Raw genomic sequence first — 26,752 nt, forward strand, 5'->3', positions numbered from 1 at the left:
ACACCACACTCAGGAGTGCTTTCATTTTCCTTTATTTTTTTTAAAAAAGCCCCTAAACTCTATGGCTTCCAGGAAGCGTCAGAGAAACCGAAGTGCCATTTCTGTACACCGTGTAAAGCAAGACCTAGACACACACACCGCTGCCAGGCCGTCCCCAGCTGCTCCACCCCGAGTGGCAGCACAGGCCCTCCGGAGGGCCCGAGAGGACCGCACTCCCACCAGGGCTGCCCAGCCCCGGACACACCTGCGGGGCTGGGACAGGGCTTTAAGGCGCTTGTCTCCTGCTGCTCAGCCGGCAGCGTGGAGCACGGACACGACAAGCCCACGAACACCCGGGCACAGACCATGGCTCGAGTGGCCAAGAGGTGGCCGCCCCCGGGGCCCCGGGCCCTGGACACGGCTCCACGAGCAGGTGTGGCAGGAAACCCTGCGGGCTGTGCCCGCTGGCCCAGGCTTTGGTGCAGCATTTTGGTTGGGGGGCCGCCCCCACCCCCGCCTTCCCCTGTGGTGCGGGGAGGCCCAGGGCAGGCTCGCCCCCGGCAGCAACGCCCATAGCGTCCCCTCGAGAAAACGGCCTTTGGATCGAGGGAGACAAGCTGGACTTTATGAGACTAACGGGACGGGCTGGCCGGCACGGGCAGCCCACTACTCACTTCAGCAGGCGGGCGGGAGGGGCGCAGGGCAGGGTGGCCACTGTGTTTCTCTTCTCCTTGTTTCAAATAGTTAATGCTCTTGGAGGGGAGGACTAGACACAGGTGTAGAAATTTCGGCCAAAGTCTCATGTGAAGGACGTGACCCCAAGTGGGGGGCGGGCGGCTGAGGCCGGCCCTGCAGTCTGCGTCCTGGCTGTAGGCCACGCGGCAGGGGCCAGGCTCGCCCCGGGGGCTGCGGCAGAAGGGTTCAGGGCGCCACCGCCCCAGGGTCACTTGTGGCGCTGCACTGCTTTTCTCTTCCTCCTCTTGAAGAAACAGCAGCATCTGCACGGGGGGAGTGAGGGGACAGACATGAGAGCGCTGGGTGCAGAGGGGGCCCGAGGGGTCCCCGCGCCCAGCAGCCGCCCGGGCCCTTACTTGGTGTCATCGGCCACCTCCACCTCTGCGGGCGCTGTGATGGGGGCGTTGGAGTGGCCGGCAGTGGGGTCGTCCGCATTCAGCTCCCCGTTGGTGGAGTTCAGCGCCTGGGTTTGTGGGGAGGGCAGCAGGGGAGTCAGAGGGGCCCTGCCCCACCCCCCACACTGTCGGGGTCCTTGGACCGGCCCCTCACCTGGTTTTTGCTGTGTAGCTGGGCTTTGTCCCGAGGCTGAGGCTGCGAGGGCAGGTCGGTGTGGACCGTGCCGATGGGTGTCGGCTGCGGGAGGGGGGGCAGGACGCAGCGCTGAGGCCGGGCAGCCTACTCCCACCCCCCGCATCCTGGGGCCCCACCCCTTCAGGAAGCAGGGCTCTGGGGGCACGGGGACCCCCACGTACCAGGGGCTTTCCCGCCCAGTCGTACTCATAGTCGAACACGAAGCCGCTGCGGTCAAAGAGGTCGGTAAAGAGCTTGCGCAGGTAGTCGTAGTCCGGCTTCTCGAAGAAGTCCAGGCGCCGCACGTAGCGTAGGTACGTAGCCATCTCCTCTGTGGGGAGCAGGCGGGCGTGCAGGGGTCAGTGGGGCCCGGGGGTGGTGGGGGCCGGGTGGGGCGGGGGGGCCGCGGGGGCAGGGGGCGCCCCTCACGCCTCACCTGGGAAGCTCTCGCAGAGCACCTCAATGGGCGTGGCCCGCTTGGTGTCCCCGATCTTCTGGTAGCGCTCCTTGAGCGTGTCGGCCTGTGGGGAGGGTGGTCAGCAGATCGCGACCCGAGGGCTCTCCCCCCGCCCCCCCGGCCCTGCGCCCACCTTGAGCCCCTGCCAGGGCAGGCTGCCACGCAGGAAGTACATGAACATGTGGCCCAGCGCCTCCAGGTCGTCGCGGCGGCTCTGCTCTGCGGGGGGAGAGCAGGTCAGCGCGGCCCCCGCGCCCCCCCGCCCGGCCCGCGCGCGGCTCACCCTTGCCCAGGTGCGTGTTGATGCTCATGTAGCGCGCCGTGCCCGTCAGGCTCTTGTGCTCCCGGTACGGGATGTGCTTCTTGGTCTCGGGGTCGATGTACTCCTTGGCCAGGCCGAAGTCGATGATGTGGATGGCGTGCTGCCGCTTGGTGCCCGGGCGCCCCACCAGGAAGTTCTCGGGCTTCACGTCGCGGTAGATGAGGCTCTTGGTGTGCACGTACTCCATGCGCGTGATCTGCGGGGGTGGGGTGCTCAGGGCTGCCCGCCCGCCCCCGGCCGTACCCCTCCTCAGCGCAGCCCCCTCCCCCGCCCGGCGCCCCAGCCCGCACCAGCTGGATGGCGATCATGAGCACCGTCTTGAGCGTGAACGTGCGGTCACACAGGTCAAACAGGTCCTCCAGGCTCGGCCCGAGCAGCTCCAGCACCATGGCGTTGTACTTCCCGCACGGGCCGAAGTAGTAGACCTGAGGGACGCCCTCTGTGGGGGCAACACACAGACTCGTGTGGGGCCTGCGTGGTGCCCCCTGCCCGCCCCCGCCGCTCCCCCGCCGCGCGGGGCCCGGTACCTGCGGCGCTGAGCTGCTTGTAGAAGCGGTACTCCAGGTGCAGCTGGGGCGCCCGGGACTTGATGGGCTCCTGGTAGGGCGGGGGGACACGCGGTCAGGTGCCCAGGTGCACACACCCCTCCTCCCGCGAGCCACCCCCGCCCCGCCCGCACTCACCAGTTTAATAGCTACGTATTCATTTGTATAGAGATTCTTCCCTGTGGGAGAGAGGAGGAGAGGAGGAGAGGGGGAGAGGGGGAGAGGGGGAGAGAGGGGGAAGGGGGGGGAGAGAGGCGTCACAGGGCAGGGCCCCCGCAGGGCGGACCCCGCACGGCCCACCCCTCCGGGCCCACGGCCTGGGAGGACAGAGAATGCTCCGAGGGCCCCTGCCCCGCTGCGGGTGACCCGATGTGCCCGCCCGCCAGCCCTCTCCTCCCCCCACCAACCCAGGCCCGCCCACTCAAGGGGGCTGCTCCCAACTGCTCTCTAGGGGATCCTTCCCGCCAGCACACCAACTTGCTCCAATTTCTAAAAAAACAAAGAGAACAGAGATCCATGGTGACCCTGAGGCCCCTCTTGGGCTCCCAGGGCAGAGAACCCAGGTGGGCCGTGTTCCCGCCCCTAGGCCACCTGACCTGCAGCAGACCCTCCTGGCTCCCCGATATCCCCCACTTCTCTCCTTTCCTCACTACTCTTCACTGGGCCTGCCAGGAACTCTGCACTCCAGCAGCTGCTCTGCCATCTAGGCAGGACCTGTAGGTGACGCGGCAGCGGCCCCAGAGCCGTCCACGCCCCCACTCCCACGGGCTCATCTCCTCCGCCAGCCCACCAGCGGACCCGGGCCCTGTGGAGCAAGGCCCCTGCCAAGAAGCCGCAAGGAGAGGTGGTCCAGGTCACGCCTTGCGGAGGACTCCCCCAGGGTGCTCTGCTCCTGGCCATCAGCTCAGAAGAGGGAACAGGCCCCAGGTCCCTGCCCCCTGCTGGAAACCGCGGTCAGTGAGACCCTGCCCAGTGGCAGCTGGTAGGCTTCCCGGGCAACAGAGCTCGCCTGGGCCAGGAGTGTTTGCCTCCCAGGTTAGAAACAGCCTGGGCCAGGTCCAGCCAAGCCCCTCACTGACCACCAGGACCTCCAGGAGCCTACACGGAGCCAACAGGCCCAACCTCACAGAACTGCAACAGCAGGAGTTCCAGAACCTGCCGAAGTCCAGATTTCACGTGCTAGAGCCCCTAAGGCTGGCAGTGTCACAGACGGGACTTCCGGCCAGACGGCCCAGCCCCGCGGCTTAGGGCTTCCGTGAGGCACCCACCTGGCTTTGAGTGGAGTGACCTGCTGCATAACGGAGGGGCTGCCCTAGCCCCTCAGGCCTAAAGGCCCGCCCCCGGCCCCAGCCCCCTTGGGAATTACTGTGCACAGCACCCTGGTTCCCCACACCACCATCTAGTAGTGCGGCTCCGTCCAGCGCCCTCCTGTCCTAGCCCTTGGACTGCCCTCCTGGGACCCTAAGGGCCACGGACACGGCCCCACGCGATATACCTGGTCCTCAAGGACGCCACACTGTCATGGACCTGCTGCGCCGTCTGTCCCCTTGTCCTTGAGTAGGATCTTTGCAGGAAGAGGCCTCGGCTTACCCTCCCCGACACGGTGCAGCTCCACAGTCTGAGGGACCTTCACACTTGGGTCGTTCCTGCCCCCATGTGGCGGTGGAGACCCCCCGCGTACCACCTCACAGGCCAAGGCCACGGCTCCGCACACCTGACAGCCCATCCCGGCCACTGCCCCGTCCCGGGAGTGCTCCGAGGCATCTGTGCCGCTGGGGCCCCCGCCCGCAGAGAGGTCCCCGCAAGCCTGCAGGAGAGCCTGGGGCGGGGGCACTGAGCACTAAGCACCCCTAGCTGTGAGGCACAAGCTAATTACCCTCACGGATGTTTTTAGTTTTCGATGGAGAGAACTTGCACATCCTTTGTTAGATTTACTGTACAGGCCCTGGCAGGTTTGGGCATGCTTACAACTGATATTGTTTTTACATTTTTCTTTTCCAACCATTTGTTGCTCAAATTGAAAAATTCATTTCTGACTGTGTCTTGCGAGGTGGCTGCAGCTGCTGTGTGCACCGGTCATGCCCTCCGGGATGAGCCCTGCTCAATTCTCTCCAGGTGTGCTTTGTCTTTCCCCCACTTCCCTGCACAGTCTGGAAGGGGCGGGCAGAGGCCCCCCCCCCCTTCCCACAGACTCACTCGGTTAGACAACTGAGAGGCTTTTCATGAACACTCATTAGCAGGGAAAGAAAACTTGAAGCCCTGCTTCCTTGATTTTGATTTTATTTTATTTTGTTTTTTTTTTTCTTGATTTTTATTTAAAAAAAAAAGGTTTTGCCTCTTATGTTTTTCCTTCCCCATCTTATTATGAAAGTTTCAAATGCAAAAAAAAGTAGAAAACCCATGCAGGGAAGACCCACATCCTCACCACCTCGATGACATCATTAACGATCTGCTCTTTGTCCCGCAACGTATCTGTGCACCCGTCACCCACTCATCTCCCTTATTTTCAATAAAATAAGTGCATTTCAAAGATGCAAACACCAGCACCCCATCCCCTCAATATTCCACCCAATTAAGACCAAGGATTAAGGTCAGTATGGACTCACAGCTCTTGTTTTCTCTGGGGGGAGGGGGGACATTTACCTGTGAAACACACACACACACACCTCAGCTGTCACATCTGATGAGCTCTGGCAAATGGGCGATGCTGTACATTGCAGCTCTGTACCCAGACAGAAAACGTGGCCACCACACGCCCCTTCCCGGCCTGCCTCCACCTTCACCTCCTGAGAGGCAGCCACCAAGATGGAATCATCCAGCATGTCTGCTCCTTCCCGGCTCCTTTCACATGACGCGGTGCATCTGAGATTTCTCCATGTTGCAGTTTGCCCACCACGGGGACGCGGTCCGGCTGGCTGACCCGGTCACCCTGGGGGACACTGGGTTGTTCCCAGTGTTTTTTTACAAGCACAGCTGAAGGGAACGTGAGCATACGGGACTTCCTATGGGCACTCGGGGTCACTCTGCCAGCAAGGTTGCTGGCTGTGCTGCAAATGTGGCGTGTAACTCATGTGGCTGCCTCCACTCGTGGCTGAGGAGGTGGAGGGCCTTCTGTGCTCCCTGGCTGTTCATCTGTCTGCTTTTGTAAAGTCTCTCTTCGTATCTCTTGCCTATTTTTACTTTGTTTTTTTTTAAGTACTTTCTACAGCCAACATGGGGCTCGAACTCACGACCCCAGGACCAAGAGTCTCACGCTCCTCTGATGGAGCCCGCCGGGTGCCCGTCTCGTGCCTATTTTTAATCGGAGTGTCTATCTTATTATTGAGTGTGTGTCCACTTGTCCCAGATACCAGAGCTGTGTCAAGTGCTGCTCTGTAAGCACCGGCTCGCCTATCCGTGCTCTTAACAATGTGTTCTCATAAAAGAATTTTTTTTTTTAAGATTTGTTTTATTTATTTCAAAAAAAGAGAGGAAACAAGGAGAGGAAGGAGGAGAGAAGCCTCTCTGCAGACTCCCCGCCAAGAGCAGAACCCAATGTGGGGCTCGATCCCACGACCTATGAGATCACAACCTGAGTTGAAACCGAGGGTCAGATGCTCAATCAACTGAGCCACCCAGGAGCCCCTCATAAAAAGAGGTCTTAAACTCTGATGATGCCTAATGGCTCCCTAATGGTAACTGATAATTGTACTGTGTCTTGAAGAAACTTTTGTGTTTGACTGCTCATGGGAGTTCTGGGAGAGCCAGAGTCCTTGAAGCCCAGAGAGAGTCTAAGGTGAGCGTGTCTAAGTGCCCACACATGCCTCAAGTCTGGTGGAGTTCAGGGGCTCGGGGCTCGGAGGGCCTCCCAATGTTAGCAGTTTTACCTCTGCCTGTACAAGAAGAGCTCCCAAGGGACTACGAACAGAAGATTCTAGGGCCACAGCCATCCAGGTTGGAGATCTCCCTGAACTCCCGACACCTGGCTGAGAACGCGGGACAGGGGTGACTCCAGCCCTCAAGTCAGGTCTGTTCTCTGCTGCCCTGATGGAGCTGACAACCAGCCCCTGACGATGTCAAGATGAGTCTCCAGAACAGAGCATAATGCAAACGTTCCACATGAGGCCCCCAGAGTTTCCAACATTTTACAGAATGGTACCAGATGTGTGCAAAAGGAGGCAAATGAGACAGTAACAAGGAAAAACAAAGTCAAAAAAGGTGTCAAAGACTGAGCCTGTAAAATAGTCACAAGGACGTGTGAGGATGTCAAGGACAAGATGGGCACAATGGACGAGCAGACGGGAAACCTCAGGAAACAGGGGAGTCAAGTGAAATGAGAAACACCATGTATAAAAAATGAAAAATTCACCCGGACGGCTCCAACAATAGACTGACACACCAGAAAACAAGAAGAGCAAACTTACAAAAGATCATAAACTAACCAGACTGAGGCAAAGGAACAACAAAAAAGGCTAAAAGGAAACTCAGAAGAAGCTTGAGGAACCTGCAGAAGAGCATCAAACACGTCACGTGTGTAATCGAGCAGGAGTATGCAATGGAGACAGAGATTAAGGCAGGAAAAAATGTGAAGAAATAATGATTAAAGTTTTTCCAATTTAGTGAAAAAGTATCATACAGATCTGTGAAGCTCAACTGGTCCCAAGCAGGACAAACAGAGACAAATCCACCTTAAACACCACAGAATCAAAATCTGAAACCAAAGATAAAAAGAGAAACTTTGAAAGGCCAGACACGGGGATCCCTGGGTGGCGCAGGGGTTTGGCGCCTGCCTTTGGCCGAGGGCGCGATCCTGGAGACCCGGGATCGAATCCCACATTGGGCTCCCGGTGCATGGAGCCTGCTTCTCCCTCTGCCTGTGTCTCTGCCTCTCTCTCTCTCTCTCTCTCTCTCTCTCTCTATCATAAATAAATAAATAAATAAAATTAAAAAAAAAAAAAAAAAAAAAAGGCCAGACACAGACACACGATACACAGGATGCTCGACATGAGCCACCACCAGGGAAACGCAAATGAAAATCCCTTGACACCTGTGAGCACGCTCCACCCGGAAAAGCCCAGCAGCCCCAGATGTTGACGGGACATGGGCTGTCCAGGACTCTTGTCTGCCGCCTGCAGGGGCTTAGAAATCAGTCTGGCAGTTTCTCAGCAACACACACCTCCTCTGTGACCCGCTGCCTTAACAGAGACATTTGTACGCAAGATGTGGAGAGGGACGTGCAGGGCAGCGCATTCACAATACGGTGAAAACCTACAGTCAAATGTCCCTGGGCAGAACAGATGAAGCAAACGGGGGGCAGCCCTAGGGATGGACAGACCAACAAACAGCAAGCCACCACCTACACACGCAACAACAGGGACACTCACAAATGTGCTGCGCAAAAGCCAGGCAGGAGGGAACACGTAGCTCAACTTTTAAAAATGTTTTAAGCCAAAAGCTGCTGCACCCCACGGCCCCAACACACCCTCTCATTTGTCCATGCAGACCTGCTGCGTGCAGGCTGCTGATCCTGACACCCCCAGGCTGCCAGTCAGGACCGGGCCTGTGTGTGTGCGGCCGCGCACATCCTAACGGGGCAACAGGGTGGGTCAGCTGCAGAACTGCCACTAGGTGGCCGGCAGCGCTGGACCCGTCTGCCCCGTGCTCTGGGGAGGGCGCCGATCCCTCCTGTGAATTCGGCAGTCTCGGTGACTGACCAGACGCATCTGCTGCTCGAGCCCAGCACCTGCCCTCATGGCCCCCTCCAGGCAGCACAGAGCTTGGAATCCCAGCTCTTAACGGTTTGTTAGCTCAGAAACCCCAATCCCAGGACTTCCTGAAGGAAGCCGAGACAGACCGTGAGATCCCACGGGCCAAGCCCAATCCTGGCAGCCTCTGCAGTGGCTGAGGTGTGGCTCAGGCTCAGGACGGGGACCTCAACCCAGCCACAGGACCACTAGCTGAGGCACACACCAGTGGGGCCGGCCACTGGACAGGGCGCAGGCTTTGCTGCATTTCCTGACAGCTAAGTGCTTGGCAGGAGCTAAGCTTGCATTTCACCCTCCAAATGCACCCTGGAGCCATCAGACAGAAACTTCCATGTGGGTCTCCCCTGCATGGGCAGGGGGCAAAGGGCATGCAGATCCTCCACAAAACTGTTCCTCAGAAACACAGGGTGAGGCAGGGGGTGCACCTCTGGTACAATCTCCCCCGTGGGGAACAGAGACGCACACTTACCTGAATTCCCAGTCCCACAATCTGGAAGCCATCTGGGAGTGGTGGCCACAGCCCCACTGGGCGGCCTCCCCCTCCCCATGTCCCGGAATATAAGCAAGGGGGCTCACCTAGCCGGAGCTCCCCGAAGTTGCCACAGCCTATCTTCTTCCCGACCCGGAAGTTGGGTCCCACCATCAGGACCCCTGAGCTGGTCCCCGAGCTCCGGACGCCATGGCTGGTCCGGCCGCCGGCCTTGGACATCCTCCGACCCTCCTCCGACTCCCCTTTCCCTCCTTTCTTGTCAAAATCCATAAGTTTGTGGTACCCTGGCCTCTCCACGGTGACTCTGCTGCCGTGCAAATCCCGGGTCTGTGCAGACCTGAGGTTGCGGGCGGCTCTTCAGGGCTAGTACACCATGGCGGCCCAGCGGGCTTCCTGCTAGTGAGACGTGGGCGCTTGCCAGGGCCCGGCCGTAGCGCTCATCTCGGTGGCCTTGGGGTCGCATGCAGGGGGAGGACACATTCTGTTGACAGGTCCCGCCGCCTCAAATCTCGTGGCTCCCAGCTGGCGGAGAAACAAAGGCACAGGTTAGAAGGCCACACCTGCCCACAACGCAGCCCCAGATCAGCAGGGGGACCCACGGGCGACACGTTGGGCAGCCAGGTGGCATTCTGAAAAGATCTTTGAAGGCACAAGTGCGACCCATGACATTCTGGGGAACTGGGGGGAGGGGGACCCAGGCCCTTGTGAATCCCCATGTTAAGGTGGTGTGGGAGGTGCTTGGTTGAGGGCCCCCACCCCATGACCCAAGGACCGCTCCACTGGCAGAGGGGACGGCTAGTCCAGTGATGGAGGCCCCAGAACCCTGAGGCCAGCTGTGTAGCCCCGAGTCTGGCTGCAGAGACACAGGAGCCAAGGCAGCTTCTCAGCAGAACAGAAAGCGCCTGAGCTGGGAGACGGGCCCTCACCACCGACTTCCAGGCCTCTGGGCTGCCCCGGCTGCCCCCATGGTCCACCACCCCCATGCTGCCCAGGGGATGCCAGGTCCCTGGGTCTAATTCCTGGAATCTGTGACCTGCGGTCAGGCGAGGCTGGAGAGGCCCTTGACCCCGACAAGGCTTCACTTGGTCAGCAGCTGCCAAGGGAAGTCAGGTGAGCTCCAAGGTTGACAGAGCCGCCAAGCTGGGCACAGGCTGTGCCTGCCACTGGGGTGGGACCAGCCTGGGCCCCCCTGGGTATCAAGCTAGGGCCGTGGAGGGCTTGTAGAAGGACGGGCAGGCACTGAGCAGCCCCCAGGGTGCAGGGAAGAAGGGGCCAGCCACCCAAGCTGGGCGGGGAGAGGGTCAGGTGCCACAGAAACCATCCCGGGTCTGCCCTTGGCCCCGGCCTCCAGCCCCCCGTGTCCCCACTCCATCCCTGTGGCTTCTGGTTGCCAGCCAGCCAGACCAGGCCTCTCCGCCACGCTTCCTCCTCCAACCCCCACCAACTGCTCCATCAAAGCCAAAGGATCTCCTCAAAGAGAAACCACCGACATGCCCCTGTATGCGCGCCTCACCAAACCCGTCCTTTATGTGTGAGGGCCCCCGGGTGGCTCAGTGGGCTGAGCACGGACTCCTGGGCTCAGCTCAGGTCATGATCCTAGGGTCGGGAGACGGAGCCTGCTTGAGATTCTCTCTCCCTCTCTCCCTCCATCTTTTCCCTCTTTTCGAAAAACTTTTAAAGATTTTATTTATTTATTTATTCCTGAGAGACACAGAGTGAGGCGGAGACACAGGCAGAGGAAGAAACAGCCTCCATGCGCGGAGCCCGACGTGGGACTCGATCCCGGGACCCAGGGTCACGTCCTGGCCAAAGGCAGACGTTCAACCACTGAGCCTCCCTGGGGTCCACCACTTCGTTAAAATTAACTGACTGAGTGACTAAATCTGAGCGCGGAGCCAGAGGCCTGGAGGAGGGGTTCTGTCTAGAAGCTGCCCAGCTCCCGCCTGTCCCCATCCCTGCCCAGTGCTCAATGCCTGCCGACACCCTGCAAAGGCCACGCACGCCCTCAGTGTCTGCAAATGATCAACAGGACACGGGTGACAGAAAACAGCACCGTGGGCACCCAGAGGCTCACCCGGGGGCGGGCGAATTCCTTCTCTCGGCATCACGACACTCACTGAGGTGGTGAGCAGGGCTGGCAGCCCAGGGAAGCCCCCGAGGGCAGCGGCTCCCCGGCCCCCAGCCCCGCTGCCAGATGTCCCAGGGAGGCAGGGACAGGGTCACTACCCCCCCTGAGGCCCCCACTGACCAGGTCAGGACCACGAGTCCTGGGAGTAGCTGGCTCTGAACCTCCTGCCCAGGCCGGTGCCCACGGAGAGGCCGTGGCCAGAGGCACACACGCACACACACGCGCACACACGCACTCACACACGGGTGCGCAGCCCCAGCCCCCAGCAAGCTGTGCCTGCCCGGGAGGCCCGGTGGGGCCCTCGCCCAACCCCACCCCCCACCACAGAAGGACCCCAGGCTTGTAGTCAGGAAGGAGCAAGGCCCTGGGGGGTGAGGACGGCGGTGGGCCTGTGGTCAGGATGGGGCAAACACAAAGAAGGGGGTTTGCAGGGACTCCAACCTCCCCGGTCCCAGTGGTGCCCAGCCCCCACCCCGGGCACACCTAGAACATGCGAAGGGATGGGGTCTTGGGGACTGGCTGGGCCCCCCAGGAGGGAACAGGTGCGTCTGGGACCCACGAGCCTGCCCTCTTCGCGCTGCGCAGGCCTGGAAACCCTGCAGAGCCCCCCGGAGAGCCCCTGCGGCTCCACCTGAGGGTGCCCACCCGGGGCGCTCACAGCCTCGAGCTCACCGTCGAGCCCTGCACCCGGGCGCACCGTGCGGGCGGCGGAGCCACGCTCCAAGAAAGGCCGGGGGCGCGCTCTCCTGGGAGGGTGGGCACCGCGAGCCGCTTCCCGGGCCTCACCGCTACTCGTGTCACGAGCCACGACTCCCGCATCACAGGGCTCCGCGCTCTTCAGCCCGAGTTACCCAGCCAGCGCCGACACTCCCCGGCGTCCCACCACCGCAGAGGGAATCCCGGCCCCACAGGCCCCCTCCCGTCCGCGTCACACCCGGGAACTCACACCCCGTGGGGCCTCCCGTGTCTGGCTCCCCCTGAGCGTGTAGGCTCGGGGTCTGTCCCGGGGCAGGGTGGGGCGCCTCATTCCTGCGAGGCTGGGGGACGCTCGCGTGCTTGGTGGACCGTGTGTCCATCTGTGGTGTGGAGAGGGGAGCGTCTGTGCACACCGGTGCCCACGCTCCCGTGTGGACGCGTGCGGTTTCTCTTCGCACACCGGGAGACCAGCTACTGGCTCCCGGGAAAATTCTTCCGTGACCATCCGAGGAGCTGCAAGCCGCTCTCACGAGCGGTTGCACGATTTTCTGGAGGCCCCCACGCCACGTAGGAGGGCGCGAGTGCTCCTCGTGCTCCGGCCCGGGGGTTGTGCTCCCGGTCTGCATTTCCCCGGTCACCTTTTCTTTCTAGGCCCGCGTCTCCTTCCCCAGTGGAGACAAAGGGGTCCACGCCTGCTGACTTGAGAGGGGCTGTGGCTGAAGTGCAATGGCAGGAACAAGGAACCGCGGAGGGCACGGCGGGAAGCTGCCCGTGGAAGGCTCCCCCGCCACGGGGCCGGGGCCCAGGGCCACAGGCTGGCACGCACACACCCGGGACGGTCATTGGCTGGGACAGGATCTCTGCAAAATCCACCGGTGTTCGCGCCGCAAAGGCGGAACCCTGACACCGGGCCTCAGCTGCCGGGAAGCCAGTCCCCACGCCCAAGCCGCACGCCCTCGCACACGCGGCACGGACCCCTGTTCCCCGGGAAGTCCTCCAGGTTCCAGGAAGGGTCGCCAGAACCCACCTACTATCCCGCTGACGATGCCGAGACGTGGTTTCAATCAGCCTCTCTTTCGGGTCAGGAGCACGAGCACGCGCGAGCACACGCACACGGCACATGGACACCCGCGACCGGGCGCCCCCACATGCCCAGAACACCGAGGCCCGTCACTGTCCTCCAGGCAGAAAACCCACAGGAATTTCTTTTTTTTTTTTTTAATTTATTTATGATAGTCACACGGGGGGGGGGGGGGGGGGGCAGAGACACAGGCAGAGGGAGAAGCAGGCTCCATGAACCCGGAGCCCGACGTGGGATTCGATCCCGGGTCTCCAGGATCGCGCCCTAGGCCAAAAGCAGGCGCTTAACCGCTGCGCCACCCAGGGATCCCCCCACAGGAATTTCAAAGATGTAAAGACACGCTGCGGGGCACGGAATATTCTGGCATCTCGTCACCTCCACCGTCCTGACGAGGGGTGCTCCCCGCAGAGGCGCGTGGCGAAGCCAGCAGCAGGACGCCCTCGGAGCCATCACCCAGGGGACGCGCACACAGCGGGCCGGCCGGGCACGGTGTCCACGCACACCCAGCGCGGGGCTCCTGCTGGGGCCAGGCCCTGGGAAGACCCACCTGGAGCGGAGCCGGGGAGGCCGGGCTGCGGAACCGGTCCCGCTCGGCCCCGAGGCTCACGGAGGAGGCCCTCTGGGGGCCTGCACACCCCTGCACCCCCACCCCACCCCTCCGGGGAGGCCCCTCCTCGTCCTCGGGCCCCACAGATGCGCGGGGGCACCGTCTCCACGTCCACAGGCCTCAGGACACAAACCCCTCCCGGGCCTGCGGAGCTGACGTCCGAGGCCCAGGAAGCCAGGAGACCCGTGCGTCTGTGGGCGGTTCTCAGGGTCCCCCCGAGAGGTGCGTCTTCTCCCCACAGCCGGCTCCCAGGGTCTGACAGTACTCTCCTCCCCAGACACCTTCTTGCTCCCGCCTTCGAGAACCCCAACCATGGTGACGCCACGCTGGGGGCCTAGGGCCACTCTCCACGCACCCTGCACCAACCCTCCACCGGCGCTTACAGAGGACGACTCCATGTCCCGCTGCTCGCAGGCTGCCCCTGCGTGAGCCTCGCCGTCCAGAGGGGGCCCCCAGCAGCCCAGGCAAGCAACCAGGCACGACGCCGAAGGGATGCTCGTGCACACACTGCCCCACCTCAGGCCCCTGGACCCACAGTGACCCCCCCACTGCAGCTCACCCAAGCCTCATGCTGGCCCGGGGCTGGCTGACATCTGCCCCCATCGGTGCCCTTACAACAGGGCAGGTGTACGGTCACCGCCTGCAGGGACAGCAGGCACCATGGTGGCAGGTGAGAAGCCCTTCCCGGGAAATCCCCGAGGACACCACCCTATTCAGCCCCACAAAAATCAGCTGCCACCCCCCAACCAGGAGGCAGCACAGACTTGCAAATGTGGAAGGTGGGCAAACCCGACATGCCCTGGGGGGCACCCCACCCAGCATGGGCCACACAGGGGCATTGTGGGTCCTGTCCTGGGACATTCTGAAAGCCGGGGGGGACCCACAGGGAACCGAGGACAGGGCAGCAGAGGGTGAGACAGAACCCGGACCAGAGCCTAATAATAATAATGCTCATGTGGGACCCAGGAGCGGGCAGGTGCCCAGCCGGGCATACCTGGGTTGAGGCCGGGTAACCTGAGACCTCAGGGCAGCGGAAGTGTCTGCCGTTAGCCCTGGCCTAGGCCCAGGTGCCAGAGCTAAAAATAATTATCCTGGGGAAAGGGGCCTCTTGTCCCTCATTCAAGTCTAAAATAAACCCCGTCTCAACCCAACACGGCCCCCATTCCTGGCACGGGGCAGGCCCCTCGGGTGAGGGCTCCACTCAGGCCCCCGTGGCCAACCGAAATTCCACAGGGATGGTCCCCAGCCCGCCGCCTGCCCCCCGTGAGGACCACTGGCCAGCGCCCGGGCAGCCCCCGTGTCCACACGGAACAGGTCTTGCAGAGACTGCTCTAGGTCGGGGCCGTGCTCCTCTGCGAGCACCCACCTCAGGTGAGTTACCTGCCGTGGTTTTTCGGGGGTCCTCCATCTTGTCAGGGCCAGGGGCCAGCTCCCCTGGTGGAGGCCCCAAGAACCCCCTTCTCTGACCTGTCCATTCAGTGATGTCACAGTCCCTGGCTGACATCACCAGCACAGCCCCAGCCCAGAGCCGGGGCGAGTCTGGGAGCAGAGGCAGGCAGGCAGCCTCCCTCCAGGAGGGTGGGCCTCCGAAGCTGCCCGGCCCCGGGCGCCGACTCAGAGGACCCACCTCACAGCAGATCCAGGCTGTGCCCCGTCGGGCACCTCCCGGCCATGCACATCCCTGGTCTGCGCCCGAGCCCTCCTCCGTCCCACGGGGACTTGATGTGTAGGCAAGGCCTCCTCCCCAGGATTCACCTGGCCCACGGCCACAAGTACCCCTGGCGCCCTGTCCTGGTGTCTACACAGCACTCCCCAAAGGCGACTGGACCCCGGAGGCACGGCCGGCCTTGTCACAGCCAAGAAGTCGGAAGTCACCTGCAAGGTCATGTTGGGACGGAGGCGGAAGCGGCCCCCGAATGGCAGGCCCCCCGTGATGAGGCCAGCGTTGACGTGCAACAAGCAGAAGTGGGTCATAAGTCACGGAGTTACAGATGAAGGACCCCAGCCCCAAAGACACTGGGGGGAGAGCACACCCCCACCGGCAGGGGCTGCCAGGTAACCAGCGGGGATGACACCGGGGAGGAGAGTCACTGGTGGGTGCCAAGCACAGGCCACTTCTCAGTGACCTGGAGGGAAAGGCCGCTGTCCAGGGTGAGTGTACGCCCAGTGGCCCTGAGGCCACACTGAGGGTGGGGACATCCCGGCCAAGGCCACAGCGTGGGAAGACGGGGCCCTCCTGCCACGGCGGGTGCAGGATGGTGGACTGGGGGCATCACGGCTCTGTGAGGGGCACAGGCACGGCTGACAGCCCACCAGATGCTGACGGAGCCGTGCCCACGCGGCCCAGGGCCCTGAGAGCCTGGGAATGCTCGCCTTGCAACCCTTGGACAGACCTGGATTTTCTCAGAACAAATCACGTCATAAAAGAAAGGCAAGGTCCCAATAACAAGCCCGCGCCAAGGCCACGCACCCGGCACGCAGCGGGAGAGGACACCTGGGACTGGCTTTGAGATGTTGCCTCCTAGAGCAGGGCCGCACCCTGAGGCCCCGGGAAGCTGCTCTCGGCCAGGTGGGCTTGGGGATCTCCGTGGGAGCGCTGAGCGGGATCGGGGCAGACAAGCAGGGGGCCCGCAGGTCCTGCCGGGGGGCTGGGAGGGACCCGAGGGCCTTCCCTGCTGGGACGGGGGGTCCAAGCGTGGGCCGTGGGCCGACGGCTTACACGAGACCCTGGACCACTGGAGGCAGGAGCGTGGCTCAGGCTCACAGAGCCCCAGCACACCGGGCACACAGCCCATGCGGGGTGTCTGGCCCGAGAGTCACCACTCACGTCCACGGAAGGGGGGAACTGGGTGTGTGCCGGGGGCTCGGCAGCTGCCCTGCCCGGGACAGATTGGGCCAGGCCATCCTCCCAGGGTGCTGGCCTCTGCCCCGACCCCCCACGGCCACCCAGAAAAGCCCTCCACACCTTACCACAGAACTAACTGCCTGTCAAGGGGGCAGGGGTGTCCCAGCCCCATGTGACAGGCCCCGGGGACCCCTCTCCTGGCCTGTCCAGGCCCATCCTACAGGCAGGCTGGCCCAATGTAACCACCACGATGATGCACCGCAGCAGGCCTGTGTGGACAGCTGTGTCCCCTAAAAGGCACGTCCTATGTCCTGGAAATGTGACCCTACATGACCCAGACAAGGGTCCTCATGAGGAGAGGGCCCAGGTGCACGGAAGTGCAGGCCACGGAGGCAGCCGCAGCCAAGGGGCAGGATGGACCCTTCTCGCAGCCTGCAGAGGGAGTGCGGCCCGGCCACATCCTAATCCTGGACTTCTAGGTGCCCGACCAGCACCCCCAGCCAGGAGACCGGGGCCAGCATCCACAGGGAGGAGCCGCGAGGCAGCAGGGACCCCGACGGGGCAGCACGAGCAGGACTCTTCCCTCAGAGCTGTCATGGGATGAGCCCAGCCTGGGAATGTCCCGCAGGACCCAGAGGACAGAGGTGCCGTAAGGGGTCCTGGGCAGAGGGGGATGTGGGCACTGCGGGGACCTCTGGTCAATAATGACATATTACCTGCCTGGCGCAGGTAACACTGCTCCAAAATAAAGGGTACTTAAAAAAACCCAAACGTCCAGCTCTCCTCTAGTAGCCTCCTCCCTGCTCCCCTCAATCGAGCCCATGCCGTCCCGCCACTCTGCTCCACACAGTGGAATGCCAGGCATTCTCCCACCTCTGGACCTTTGCACATGCTCTCCGCCTGCCGGGATGCCCCTCCCTCGAGTACAGACACGCGCGGCTTACTCAATGTGGCTCCAGGTCCTTACTCAACACCACACAGCTCGGCTGCCCTCCTGGCCCCCCGTGCACCTCGGCCACCACGCTGGCCACAGCACCTGCACACAAACAGGAGGTCCTCAAAGATACCACGGCCTTTTTGTACAGGGCACCTGCTTGCTGATTGGTGAACAAATGAAATAAAGCAACGGATCAAAGAGAAATGGGTAAAGCCACGGAGGAAATACAAATGGCCTAACAGGTGGTCACTGCTCAACCTCCCCCCTCGTCCCCCAGGGCAGGCCGCATGCAGCTGCCTCCGGAAGGCACGGGCCCACTTAAGCGGGACTCTCCCAGCAGCACAGTCCAGCGGGCACGTTCTGTCCCCCTCGTGACTCTCAGGGACACCATCCCCCGACGGCCAACCTCCCACCCAGCTCCCCATCTGAGCCTCTCCTGGGCCTTCCCATGGGGTCCCTTCCAGATTTCCCCACACGGAGCGCTCTGGCCACCGCGGTCCAGGGCAGAGGAAGGAGCTTCGATTTTTAGGGGCACAGCCTGGCGGAGTGTACTCTCCCTGCCGCGGAGACCACGGCCACTCCTGAGGGGAAAGTGGGTCCCAAGCACGTGGCCAGGTCCCACTGACCAGCATGCTCGTGTTTCAGGGATCGGAGAGGGTCTCACCGAGGTGTGAACCGTGCCTACCTGTTGGCTTCTAGTGACTTCTCAAAAACGTTCTTTAGTGCTTTGCCGTAATGTTTGTTCGTTTTATTCCATGTGTGGCTTTTTGGCCAACTAAAAACACCACTAACAGGGCCGCTGAGTGGCCCAGTGGGTTAAGCATCTACCTTCAGCTCAGGTCACGATCTCAGGGCCCGGGACCGCACTGGGCTCCCTGCTCAGCGGGGAGTCTGCTTCTCCCCCTCTCCGCCCCTCCCGCTGGTGTGCGCACAGACGCTCTCACTAAATAAGTAAATAAACAGAAATAAGAAGGCACAGCGAGGGGATCCCTGGGTGGCGCAGCGGTTTAGCGCCTGCCTTTGGCCCAGGGCACGATCCTGGAGACCCGGGATCGAATCCCACGTCGGGCTCCCGGTGCATGGAGCCTGTTTCTCCCTCTGCCTGTGTCTCTGCCTCTCTCTCTCTCACTGTGTGCCTATCATAAATAAATAAAATTTAAAAAAAAAAAAAAAAAAAGAAGGCACAGCGAGTGGCGCTGGGAGCGACGGCTACAGATCGAAGTCAGACCCGCAAGCCAGCCCACTGCCCAGGCCACACGTCCTGCCCCTGGGCCTGCGCTGGCCTAGCTTCCGGGAGACGCGGCCTGTGAGGGCTTCAGAGGAAGCCCCCCAGGCGCCCCGAAATGCTAACGGCGATGTGGGACCTCAGGAAGTAAGAGGTGCGGGAGCCGTCAGGCCAGCCGCGAGAGGGGGGAGCTGCCCCGCCGCTGCCAGGGAGCCCGGCGACCCCAACCCGCGAGCCCCAGCCCCTCTCAGAGGCCCCGGGGAGGATGCCCTGGCCCCGAGCTCGCACAGCACGCCCGGGCACTCGCTGTCCACGTCCCACACGGGGCTCGGGCTTCGGGAGGCTCACGGGAGCCGCCCTCCCCACGCCAGGGCCCAGTGGGGTCAGTTAGGGACCTGGAGAAACCCCAGAGCTGCCCAGCCCTTGCCTCCAGCCACCCATGTGGCAGAGCAGCCCCCAACTTTGGTCCCCGAGCTCAGCCCAGGATGGAGGAGCCCCTGGTGCCCCGAAGGCTACCTCAGAGTTCATAGGCAGCACTGCTGAAAATCCAGATTCCCAGAGCACCCCGAGTCGCTGATGCAGGGGGCTGGAGTGGGGCCCGGGAGCCGTCCCTTAATCCTGGAGGTTCCACTCCACAGGCCTGCCAGCCACCCCCCCAGCCCAAAACAGCCCTGGCACCAGCACCCAGACACAGCAGATAAAGATGCCACACGACCGACAACGAGCTTCCGACAAGCCACGGGGACCTCTGAGCATGAGGACGGCCCCGCGCCACACGGGACTTACTCGTTCGAAGCCACTGCTGGCTGGCTGCCGGAGACTAAGGTCCTTGGGCGAAGCAGAAATGACAAGCCTCCCAGAAGACCCACTGGCCACAAGGGTGCTGTGTTCTACTCAAGTCTGTGTACTTCTTAAAACAAGCATTTCAGGGCATCTGGGGGGCTTGGCGGTTAGGCATCTGCCTTCGGCTCAGGGCGTGACCCCGGGGTCCCGGGATAGAGTCCTGCATCGGGCTCCCTGCAGGGAGCCTGCTGCTCCCTCTACCTGTGTCTCTGCTTCTGTCTCTCTCAAGAGTAAGTAAATAAAATCTTAAAAAAAAAAAAAAATCAAGCATTTCCAATGAAAACTTAGCTTTCAAATGGAAGTGAACCACGAGTGTCAAATATACGCCCAAGAATGAAATAACGAAGCTTCTCACCAGCAATCTCTTAAACCCATTACGTGTTTAGGGCAGCCCGGGTGGCTCAGCGGTTTAGCGCCTGCCTTCAGCACAGGGCGTGATCCTGGAGACCCGGGATCGAGTCCCACATCGGGCTCCCTGCATGGAGCCTGCTTCTCCTTCTGCCTGTGTGTCTGCCTCTCGTTCTGTATCTCATGAATAAATAAGATAAAATAAAAAAACCCATTACACGTTTAAATGATCCGAGATACACGGACTGAAAATTAATTTCGCCTGTTGCTCTCTGGCCCAGGCCACGGGTGCCTGTGCCTCAGAAACCCTCATCACCCACAAGCCGAGGACCACAGAGAACACCTCCGAAGGGGAAGCCAAGGCCCGAGGGTGGGAGGCACCCAGCAGAGCCTGGCCGAGGGCCGCGAGCTGCACTGGGGCCGGCTGAGCTGAGCCCCCACATCTGCAGGAAAACCGTGGAGTGCCCGCTGTGGCTCTCTGCTCTCCCCAAACCAGGGAAGATGATCTCCTAAAGTGGCTCCCCCTCCCACCTGGCAGCAGAGGAGCTCCACCTGGAGCAAAAGCCAGAAAGCCCTGGGCAGCAGGTGTTAACCACCCACCCCCCCCGCCCCCCGCCCCGCCGCCTGCCGGCCGGGACAAAACTAAAAAAGAGCAAGACACAGCGGAGCAGCAGGGAGGCCCGGCCATCCTCCACTCCGTGCGTGTGGGGGCCGTGGCCGTGGAGCCACAGTGCAGCACAGGCCACCTCACTGACGGCTGCTGGGAGGACTGGCCCCAGAGCCCTCTCCCGCTGGCTTCCTCCAACTTCCAGCTCCAGGATGCAAGCGAGGGCTGCACTGCACAGGCCCCAGGCCCCATGAGCCATGGACGCGCAGCCACATGCTCAGGGAGGCCCCTCTCAGCTCCAGCTCCCTGCGGCAGCTGCAGGTTGGCAGCAAATCTCCAGGGCGGGGCTCCCACCCAGGGCCATCCTGCCCCCAGGAACAGTGGGCGACACCTGGGGACATCTGCGGCTGTCACGACTGGAGTGCTCCTGGCACTGAGTGGGTGGGGCCAGGAAAGCTGCTCAGCGCCCAGGAGCCCCCCCAGAGTGATTCAACCCCGATGTCAGCAGTGCCAGAAGAAAGAGAGCGGGGACAGAAAGTGTCCTCAGCATAAATTTCCAACAGGCCCATCAGGACAGCTTACGGAAAAAGGCAGCCCACGCATGGGGGCCAGCAGACTCAGAGGGGGAGCAGTGCGCAGGTCGTGCTCACAGCTCCCACCACCCCCTACTGGTGTGAAAGTAGAGGCAGAAGGGAAGGCGCTAGCAGGACAGACAGGTGCACACAGGTGTGCCAGAGGGTCCCGGGAGCTGTCAGCACCACCCTGCCCTCCCCGCACCCCCCCCCCCCCCCCCGCCCGTTAGGATCAGCTCCTGGCCCCACTTTCACATGCTGGACTACTAGGGAGGTTGACAGTGTGTGTTGTGAGACCCAGCACAGCCTCAGGCATGGGTGGTAAAGGTTCTGTAAAGACGTCCGTATCCAGGCACAGCCCCGGAATTACACCCAAGACCATTTCTAAAAGCAGTGACGGGATCCCTGGGGGGCTCAGCGGTTGGCGCCTGCCTTGGGCCCAGGGCGTGATCCTGGAGTCCCGCGTTCAAGTTCTGCATCGAGCTCCCTGCATGGAGCCTGCTTCTCCCTCTGCCTGTGTCTCTGCTTCTTGCTCTCTCTGTCTCATGAATAAATAAATAAAATCTTTTTTTTTTTTTTAAAGAGGGGCGCCTGGGGCGCTCAGTCAGTGAAGCATCTGCCTTGGCTCAGCTCATGAGCTCAAGGTCCTGGGATCGAGCCCTGCATCAGGTTCCCTACTCAGTGGAGAGTCTGCTTCTCTCTCAGTCCCTCATAGGGATCCCTGGGTGGCTCAGCGGTTTAGTGTCTCCCTTCGGCCCAGGGCGTGATCCTGGGATCGAGTCCCACGTCGGGCTCCCTGCATGGAGCCTGCTTCTCCCTCTGCCTGGGTCTCTGCCTCTCTCTCTTTTTATGTCTCTCATGAATAAATAAAATCTTAAAAAATAATAAAAATAAAAAAATAAAACCACTGAGAGAGCCCTCGGGTGTCTGGGTCCTGATGAGCCACACCTATCTCTCCCAGAAGCCCGTAGCCTTTCTGGAAGTCTCTGATTTTTCTAATCCCTGAGCAAACAGGTGAACCTGGGGAGCTAAAATGCCCCCAGGCCCAGTGCTGGGAAGCCTGTGGAGGCACCGCCCCACCGAGGGGTGCTGCCTGGAGCTCCCACAGCCACAGGCCGGCCGAAGGGCTCCGCCGGGCCCAATCCCTGCCTGTGCGGCCAAGGCTTGCTCCTCGGGGTGGCCACCCTGCTTACTCAGAGCCCACTGGCCCTGTCCCGGGACCACAGCATGCAGAGACCACAATGACAGGCACAGCCACGTGTAGAGGGGAACTGCAACCCTTGCTTGGGGAGGCTGTGTGCTGGACAGAAACACTGCCCTCAACCCCATGTCCACAGAGGGGAGTCACCTGGTCTCTAAGATGGGGGACTCAGTCCAGACCCCAAACCAGATGAGGTACCGCCTCACTTTGGAAGGTGGAGATTTCCCGGTAACTGAAGTTTATTTTTTTTTAAAGATTTATTTATTGGGCAGCCCCAGTGGCGCAGCGGTTTAGCGCCGCCTTCAGCCCAGGGCGTGATCCTGGAGACCCTGGATCGAGTCCCACGTCAGGCTCTCTGCGTGGTGCCTGCTTCTCCCTCTGCCTGTGTTTCTGCGTCTCTCTATATATATATATAAATAAATAAATAATCTTTAAAAAAAAAAAAGATTTATTTATTTATTTATCATGGACACAGAGAGACAAAGAGAGACAGAGACACAGGCAGAGAGAGAAGCAGGCTCCATGCCGGGAGCCCAATGCGGGACTTGATCCCGGGTCTCCAGGATCGCGCCCTGGGCCAAAGGCAGGCGCTAAACCTCTGAGCCACCCAGGGATCCCCCTGAAGTTTACCTTTTTTTTTTTTTTTTTTTTTTTTTTTTTGAAGTTTACCTTTAAATACAATTTTCTCAAAACTCTAAGATGAAAGCAAGTAACAACCTATTAAGTCCAGTTCTACCTCTGAAACAGAGAATGCCTACCCCAGGGCCACCTTGGATCCTGCCGTGGCCTAGGATGGCCCAGGACCCACCAGGAGCTACCCGGTTCTGGAAGGACACTTTGACCAGTGTGAAAAACGCCGGCACCTTGTCCATCCGCCAAGAACGCTCTGCAGGACTCGCGCTTCTCAGGGAAGCTGCTGATGCGTGAGAAGCCCTGTCCTGCAAGGGACTGATGTCCCCTGGGTTGGCTCCTCTGTGCCCACCAGCTGTAGCAAGGAGTCCCTGCCCCCACCCGCACACGCCCTGCCCATGCTGTGCCCATGCTGGTGCTCACAGCCACCCTCCACGGCAACACGGCTCTCTGGAACCTCAGTAGAGACAACCCAAGAGCCGGCTTTGCATCCCAGGTCTGGAGTGTTAGTCTGACTTCCGACACACGCCAAAGGGAACTTACAGGAATAAAGCTGTTTTGTAGCCTGACGTTTAACGTTGCTGAGCTCCCAGAAGTGAGGCCTCCAGCTGCCCTGTGAGGGTGAGCAGAGCCTGCCGGAGGCCCGCTAGGGCAGGGGACCCCAGACAGGGTCTGGACAGGGGCGGTGGGACAGCAGCGCCCACAACCATGGCTGGTTCTTGTGTGCAGAAGACTCGTGGCTTCCGAGCAAGGCAAAGATGTGCTATCACTTACCACCCTGCGACAGCGCCTCCCACCCGGTGGTGGACCCCCACGCCACAGGGGCCCTGCGTGAGCATGGCCTGGACCAGAAGCTTCTGGGGAAGACCAGGCAAGAGGGAGATGGGGAGGACAGATGAAAGCTCGCAACCAGCAGGAGACCCAGAAACTCCCGCCACACCTACTTCTGCTTGAGCCAGTCCCGGCTGCCCTGTCAGGGCCAGGCCTCTGTGATCAGCAGGTCATTCAGCAGGTCACTTGGGACCCTGCCTCCTTACCCACATAATGGGGACTTGGGAGGCCACCCAGCAGGGCCCCCCATAGGGGAAAGGGGCAGACTTAAAGCCACCCAAGGTGGGGGCCGTCCAAACCAAGCAGGCCTTGGCTCGGTGGTCTGCCTCTCCAAAAGCCCACTGAGTGCACGCGGAGACACCACCTGTGGGAACACGACCAGCGAGTGCCAGAGCTCTTCCCAGCATGCCCTGCTGCCTAGCTTGACACAGCAGGGCATCCATCAGGAGTAAGAGGGACCACTGGACACGGACGTGGACCACAACCCCAACTAGTGTGCCCACGATCCTCCGCACGGCCTGTCTCACCATCAAAGGTGGCCGGTACACCCACACTGACCTGCCCAAGGCCACCAGAGGCCTAACACTGGTGGCCCCCAGCACCCAGTGCCCCACGGTCCCACCTCTCCTGCTCCTTCCCCAGCCCTCTGCCCACCTGACCTTTGGCCCTGATGGACCTCGAGCTCCTCCTAGGAGGACACAGGGCCCCAGCAGCTCACCCCTGGGTTTTCAGGGCCCACCTGGGAAGAACCTACCAAGACAGAGACCTAACCCCACCACAACGAGGACGAGGGACCCTGCTGCCTGTGAGGCGGCCTGGGAAGGAGGAAACACCACAGAGTCAACTATAGGGCAAGGGGTTACTGGCATCTCGGGGTTAAAATGCCATTGTCCTATAGTACACCTTCTCAGGAACCAAGCCAGAGGGGCCCCAGGCCTGTCCCAGTAAATCGCCATGGACACAAGTGACCCCGCGGGTGTCTGCAATGCTTACAGGCTGGCATGCTGGCTTCCCCAGACCTGAGATGAGCAGATACCAAGGCGTTCAACTTCAAAAACAAAACAAAACAAAAAAACCCTCATCTACTTCCTCTTGCAACCCAGAAGTAATTACCATGTAATTAGAAGGAGAAGAAGGAAAATCAACTGGAACCAGAACCAGCAGTTCAAAGAGGTCTGCCTTCACAGGGGCTGTCACCAGAGCAGACACGCCCAAAGCCAGGTAACGAGACACTCATCCCCAACCCACTTGATAGAAACGAGAAGTAACCAAGATCAGACACGAAGGTCCGAGCACCAACTTGAGGCAGAAAAGCAAGACCTGTGCCTTGAGCCCTGCAGAGCCCCTGGGGTTTTGCCCACCCTGGGGGGGGGGGGGACAGGCGTTTGCCGTGGGCTCCTCCCAGACCTCCCTCCCCACCCGAGCACGCAGCACACTCAGCAGCACACTCAGCGGGCCCAGGGGGCCTGCCCCCCCGCCCCCCAGCACAAGCACTCCCCCACTTTCAGCTTCTCTGAGGCAGGGCCCCAAACACCACAGGGTGGGGGGAGCCCGTGTGCACTCCCGCCAGTCCCCACCCATGGGCCTGCCCTCTGCCTGCAGAGCCCGGTGGTCCCTTTCTTGGGGCACAATTTGATGGAGGCTCAAGCGAAAAACAAACCACCAGCGAGACCGCAAACTTCCCCCTTTGAAACCCGTGGGCCTGGCTTCCAATCTGTTCTCACACAGCCCGTCTTGCTGGGGGACCAGATCAAGGCCCCGCGGACACTGCCCCACCGTACTGGAGCCTTTGTGCTCCCACTCATCCCTCGCACCCACCAGCCAAAGGGGCCTGCGGGGCCGGGGACGCCCACTGAGCGTGGCCATGTCCTGCGGGGCGAGGACCCACGGGGCTGCAGACGCATGGGATGGAGCCCCAGCGAGTGGGCGGCGGCGGACACCCACCAGGTCCGAAGCACCGGCCAGGCAGGGTCCTCCGTGCAGGGGCGAGGACAAGGTGCTGCGGCCTCCCAAGGCCAAGGGCCCCAAGCCTACCTGGGACGACGGCCCACGGGCCTGGAGGAGCTTCCCAGAGGGAGCTGGGGCGCCGGGGGGCACGGAGGTCAGCGTGGCCGCCGCCCGGGGCGCCCAGACATCGCACCCCCTCCCCGATCCAAAGTGTTTCCGGAAAACAAAACCGGTGGCGCGGGCGGAAGGGGGCGGGCACAGGCGCACCGAGGCCGCCGCTCCGCGCAGGGCCTGCAACAGGTCACCCCGCCGGGCCTCCCGCCGGCCCCGAGCGCCCGGAGCCCGGCACGGCAGGCTGGGGCAGGGTCCGGGCACGCGGGGGGGCCCTGGGCTGAGCGCGGGCGGCAGGCGCGGGACGAGCGGCGCGGGCAGCTCGCGGGGGCCTCGGGCCGGGGGCGGGGGCGGGGGCGGGGGCGTCGGCGGGGCTGGGAGCCGCGGGCCCGAGGCTGCGGGAGGGGACCCGGGGCGGAGGACGAGGCTGAGGCGGCGGCGCCCGGGACGTGGGCGTCGGGGTCCGGGGCCCGGGGCGCGGCGCGGCGGGCGCGTGGCCGGGGCGGGCGCGTGGCCGGGGCGGGGGCGGCGGCGGCGGCGGCGGGGGCGGCGCGCGTCCTTACCTCGGGGCCTCCGCCGTGGCCGTGGCCGTGGCTCCGCGGCCGGCCGGGCAGCGCGGCCCGGGCTCCCTCAGCAGCGCGGCGCGGGCCCCCGCTCCGGGCCCCGCTCGCGCCGCGGCTCCGGCTCCAGCGCCCGCTCGGGCCCCCGCTCCCGCTGCCGCTCCCGCGCCGCCGCCGCCGCCGGCCTCCGCATGTTGGCGCGGGCCGTCCCCGCCGCGCGGGCGCCCGGCTCGCCCCGGTCTCGCAGCGTCGCTCGCGGCCCGCGCTCACGCCCCGGCGTCGGGGGAGGGCGCGCGCCCACTGCGCAGCCGCGGTCGGCCCGGGGCGCACGGCGCCTCGGCGCGGGGCGGGGCTTGGCGGCCGCGGACGCCGCCGCACGACGGTCGCCGCGCTTTGCGGCCGCTCCGGGACGGCCGGGCCGCGGCCCGCGGGGGGTGTCCGGAGGCGCGCGACCCGCGCGGGGGAGGGCGGGGGGCGGGGGCCGGAGGGGGGTGGGACCCGCGAGTGCGGGGACCGAGCCGGGCCGCGTCCGCCCTCCCGGGGGCGGGGCTCCCGCCGCTCGCCCGGGCCCGCCCGCCGTTGCCATGGCGACGCGTGGCCGGCCGCCCCGCCGCGCTTCTGTGACGTCACGGTCTCGCCACCTGACGTCACGGCCGGGCGGTGGCGCGGCGCGGGGCGGGGCCGCGGGGAGGGGCGGGGCCGCGGGGAGGGGCGGGGCGGGGCGGGGAGCCCGCGGGGGCG

At 62.6% G+C, this 26,752-nt stretch overlaps 1 protein-coding gene across 7 annotated transcripts; it reads right to left on the reverse strand.

Annotated features, from left to right (window-relative positions):
* Positions 1-16: 16 nt before the first annotated feature.
* On the reverse strand, positions 17-26,166 carry CSNK1G2 (casein kinase 1 gamma 2). Of its 7 annotated transcripts, none has more exons than XM_072787994.1 (13): positions 26,015-26,166; positions 8,929-9,364; positions 3,050-3,097; positions 2,747-2,787; positions 2,591-2,660; positions 2,354-2,502; positions 2,025-2,259; positions 1,875-1,960; positions 1,721-1,805; positions 1,467-1,615; positions 1,264-1,347; positions 1,071-1,177; positions 17-977 (listed from the first exon to the last, which is right to left on the reverse strand). In XM_072787994.1, exons 2-13 carry the CDS (start codon positions 9,110-9,112, stop codon positions 923-925), a joined length of 1,293 nt encoding a protein of 430 aa, XP_072644095.1. In that variant the 5' UTR covers positions 9,113-9,364; positions 26,015-26,166; the 3' UTR covers positions 17-922. The 7 variants fall into 7 exon arrangements, with proteins under 7 accessions (XP_072644095.1, XP_072644097.1, XP_072644093.1 ...); XM_072787996.1 differs by lacking the exon at positions 26,015-26,166 and adding an exon at positions 25,428-25,543; XM_072787992.1 differs by lacking the exon at positions 26,015-26,166 and adding an exon at positions 14,735-14,858.
* Positions 26,167-26,752: the final 586 nt, after the last annotated feature.

Source organism: Canis lupus, chromosome 19, assembly GCF_048164855.1.
Source record: "Canis lupus baileyi chromosome 19, mCanLup2.hap1, whole genome shotgun sequence".
NCBI classification, from domain to species: Eukaryota; Metazoa; Chordata; class Mammalia; order Carnivora; family Canidae; genus Canis; species Canis lupus.

Excerpts from the sequence above, each read along its gene's own strand:
- CSNK1G2 (XM_072787994.1), bottom strand. The coding sequence starts at position 9,112 with ATGGATTTTGACAAGAAAGGAGGGAAAGGGGAGTCGGAGGAGGGTCGG. Across the intron at positions 2,661-2,746 it reads AATACGTAGCTATTAAACTG|GAGCCCATCAAGTCCCGGGC; the intron begins GTGAGTGCGGGC and ends CCGCCCTACCAG. Across the intron at positions 1,348-1,466 it reads ACTGGGCGGGAAAGCCCCTG|CCGACACCCATCGGCACGGT; the intron begins GTACGTGGGGGT and ends CCCCTCCCGCAG.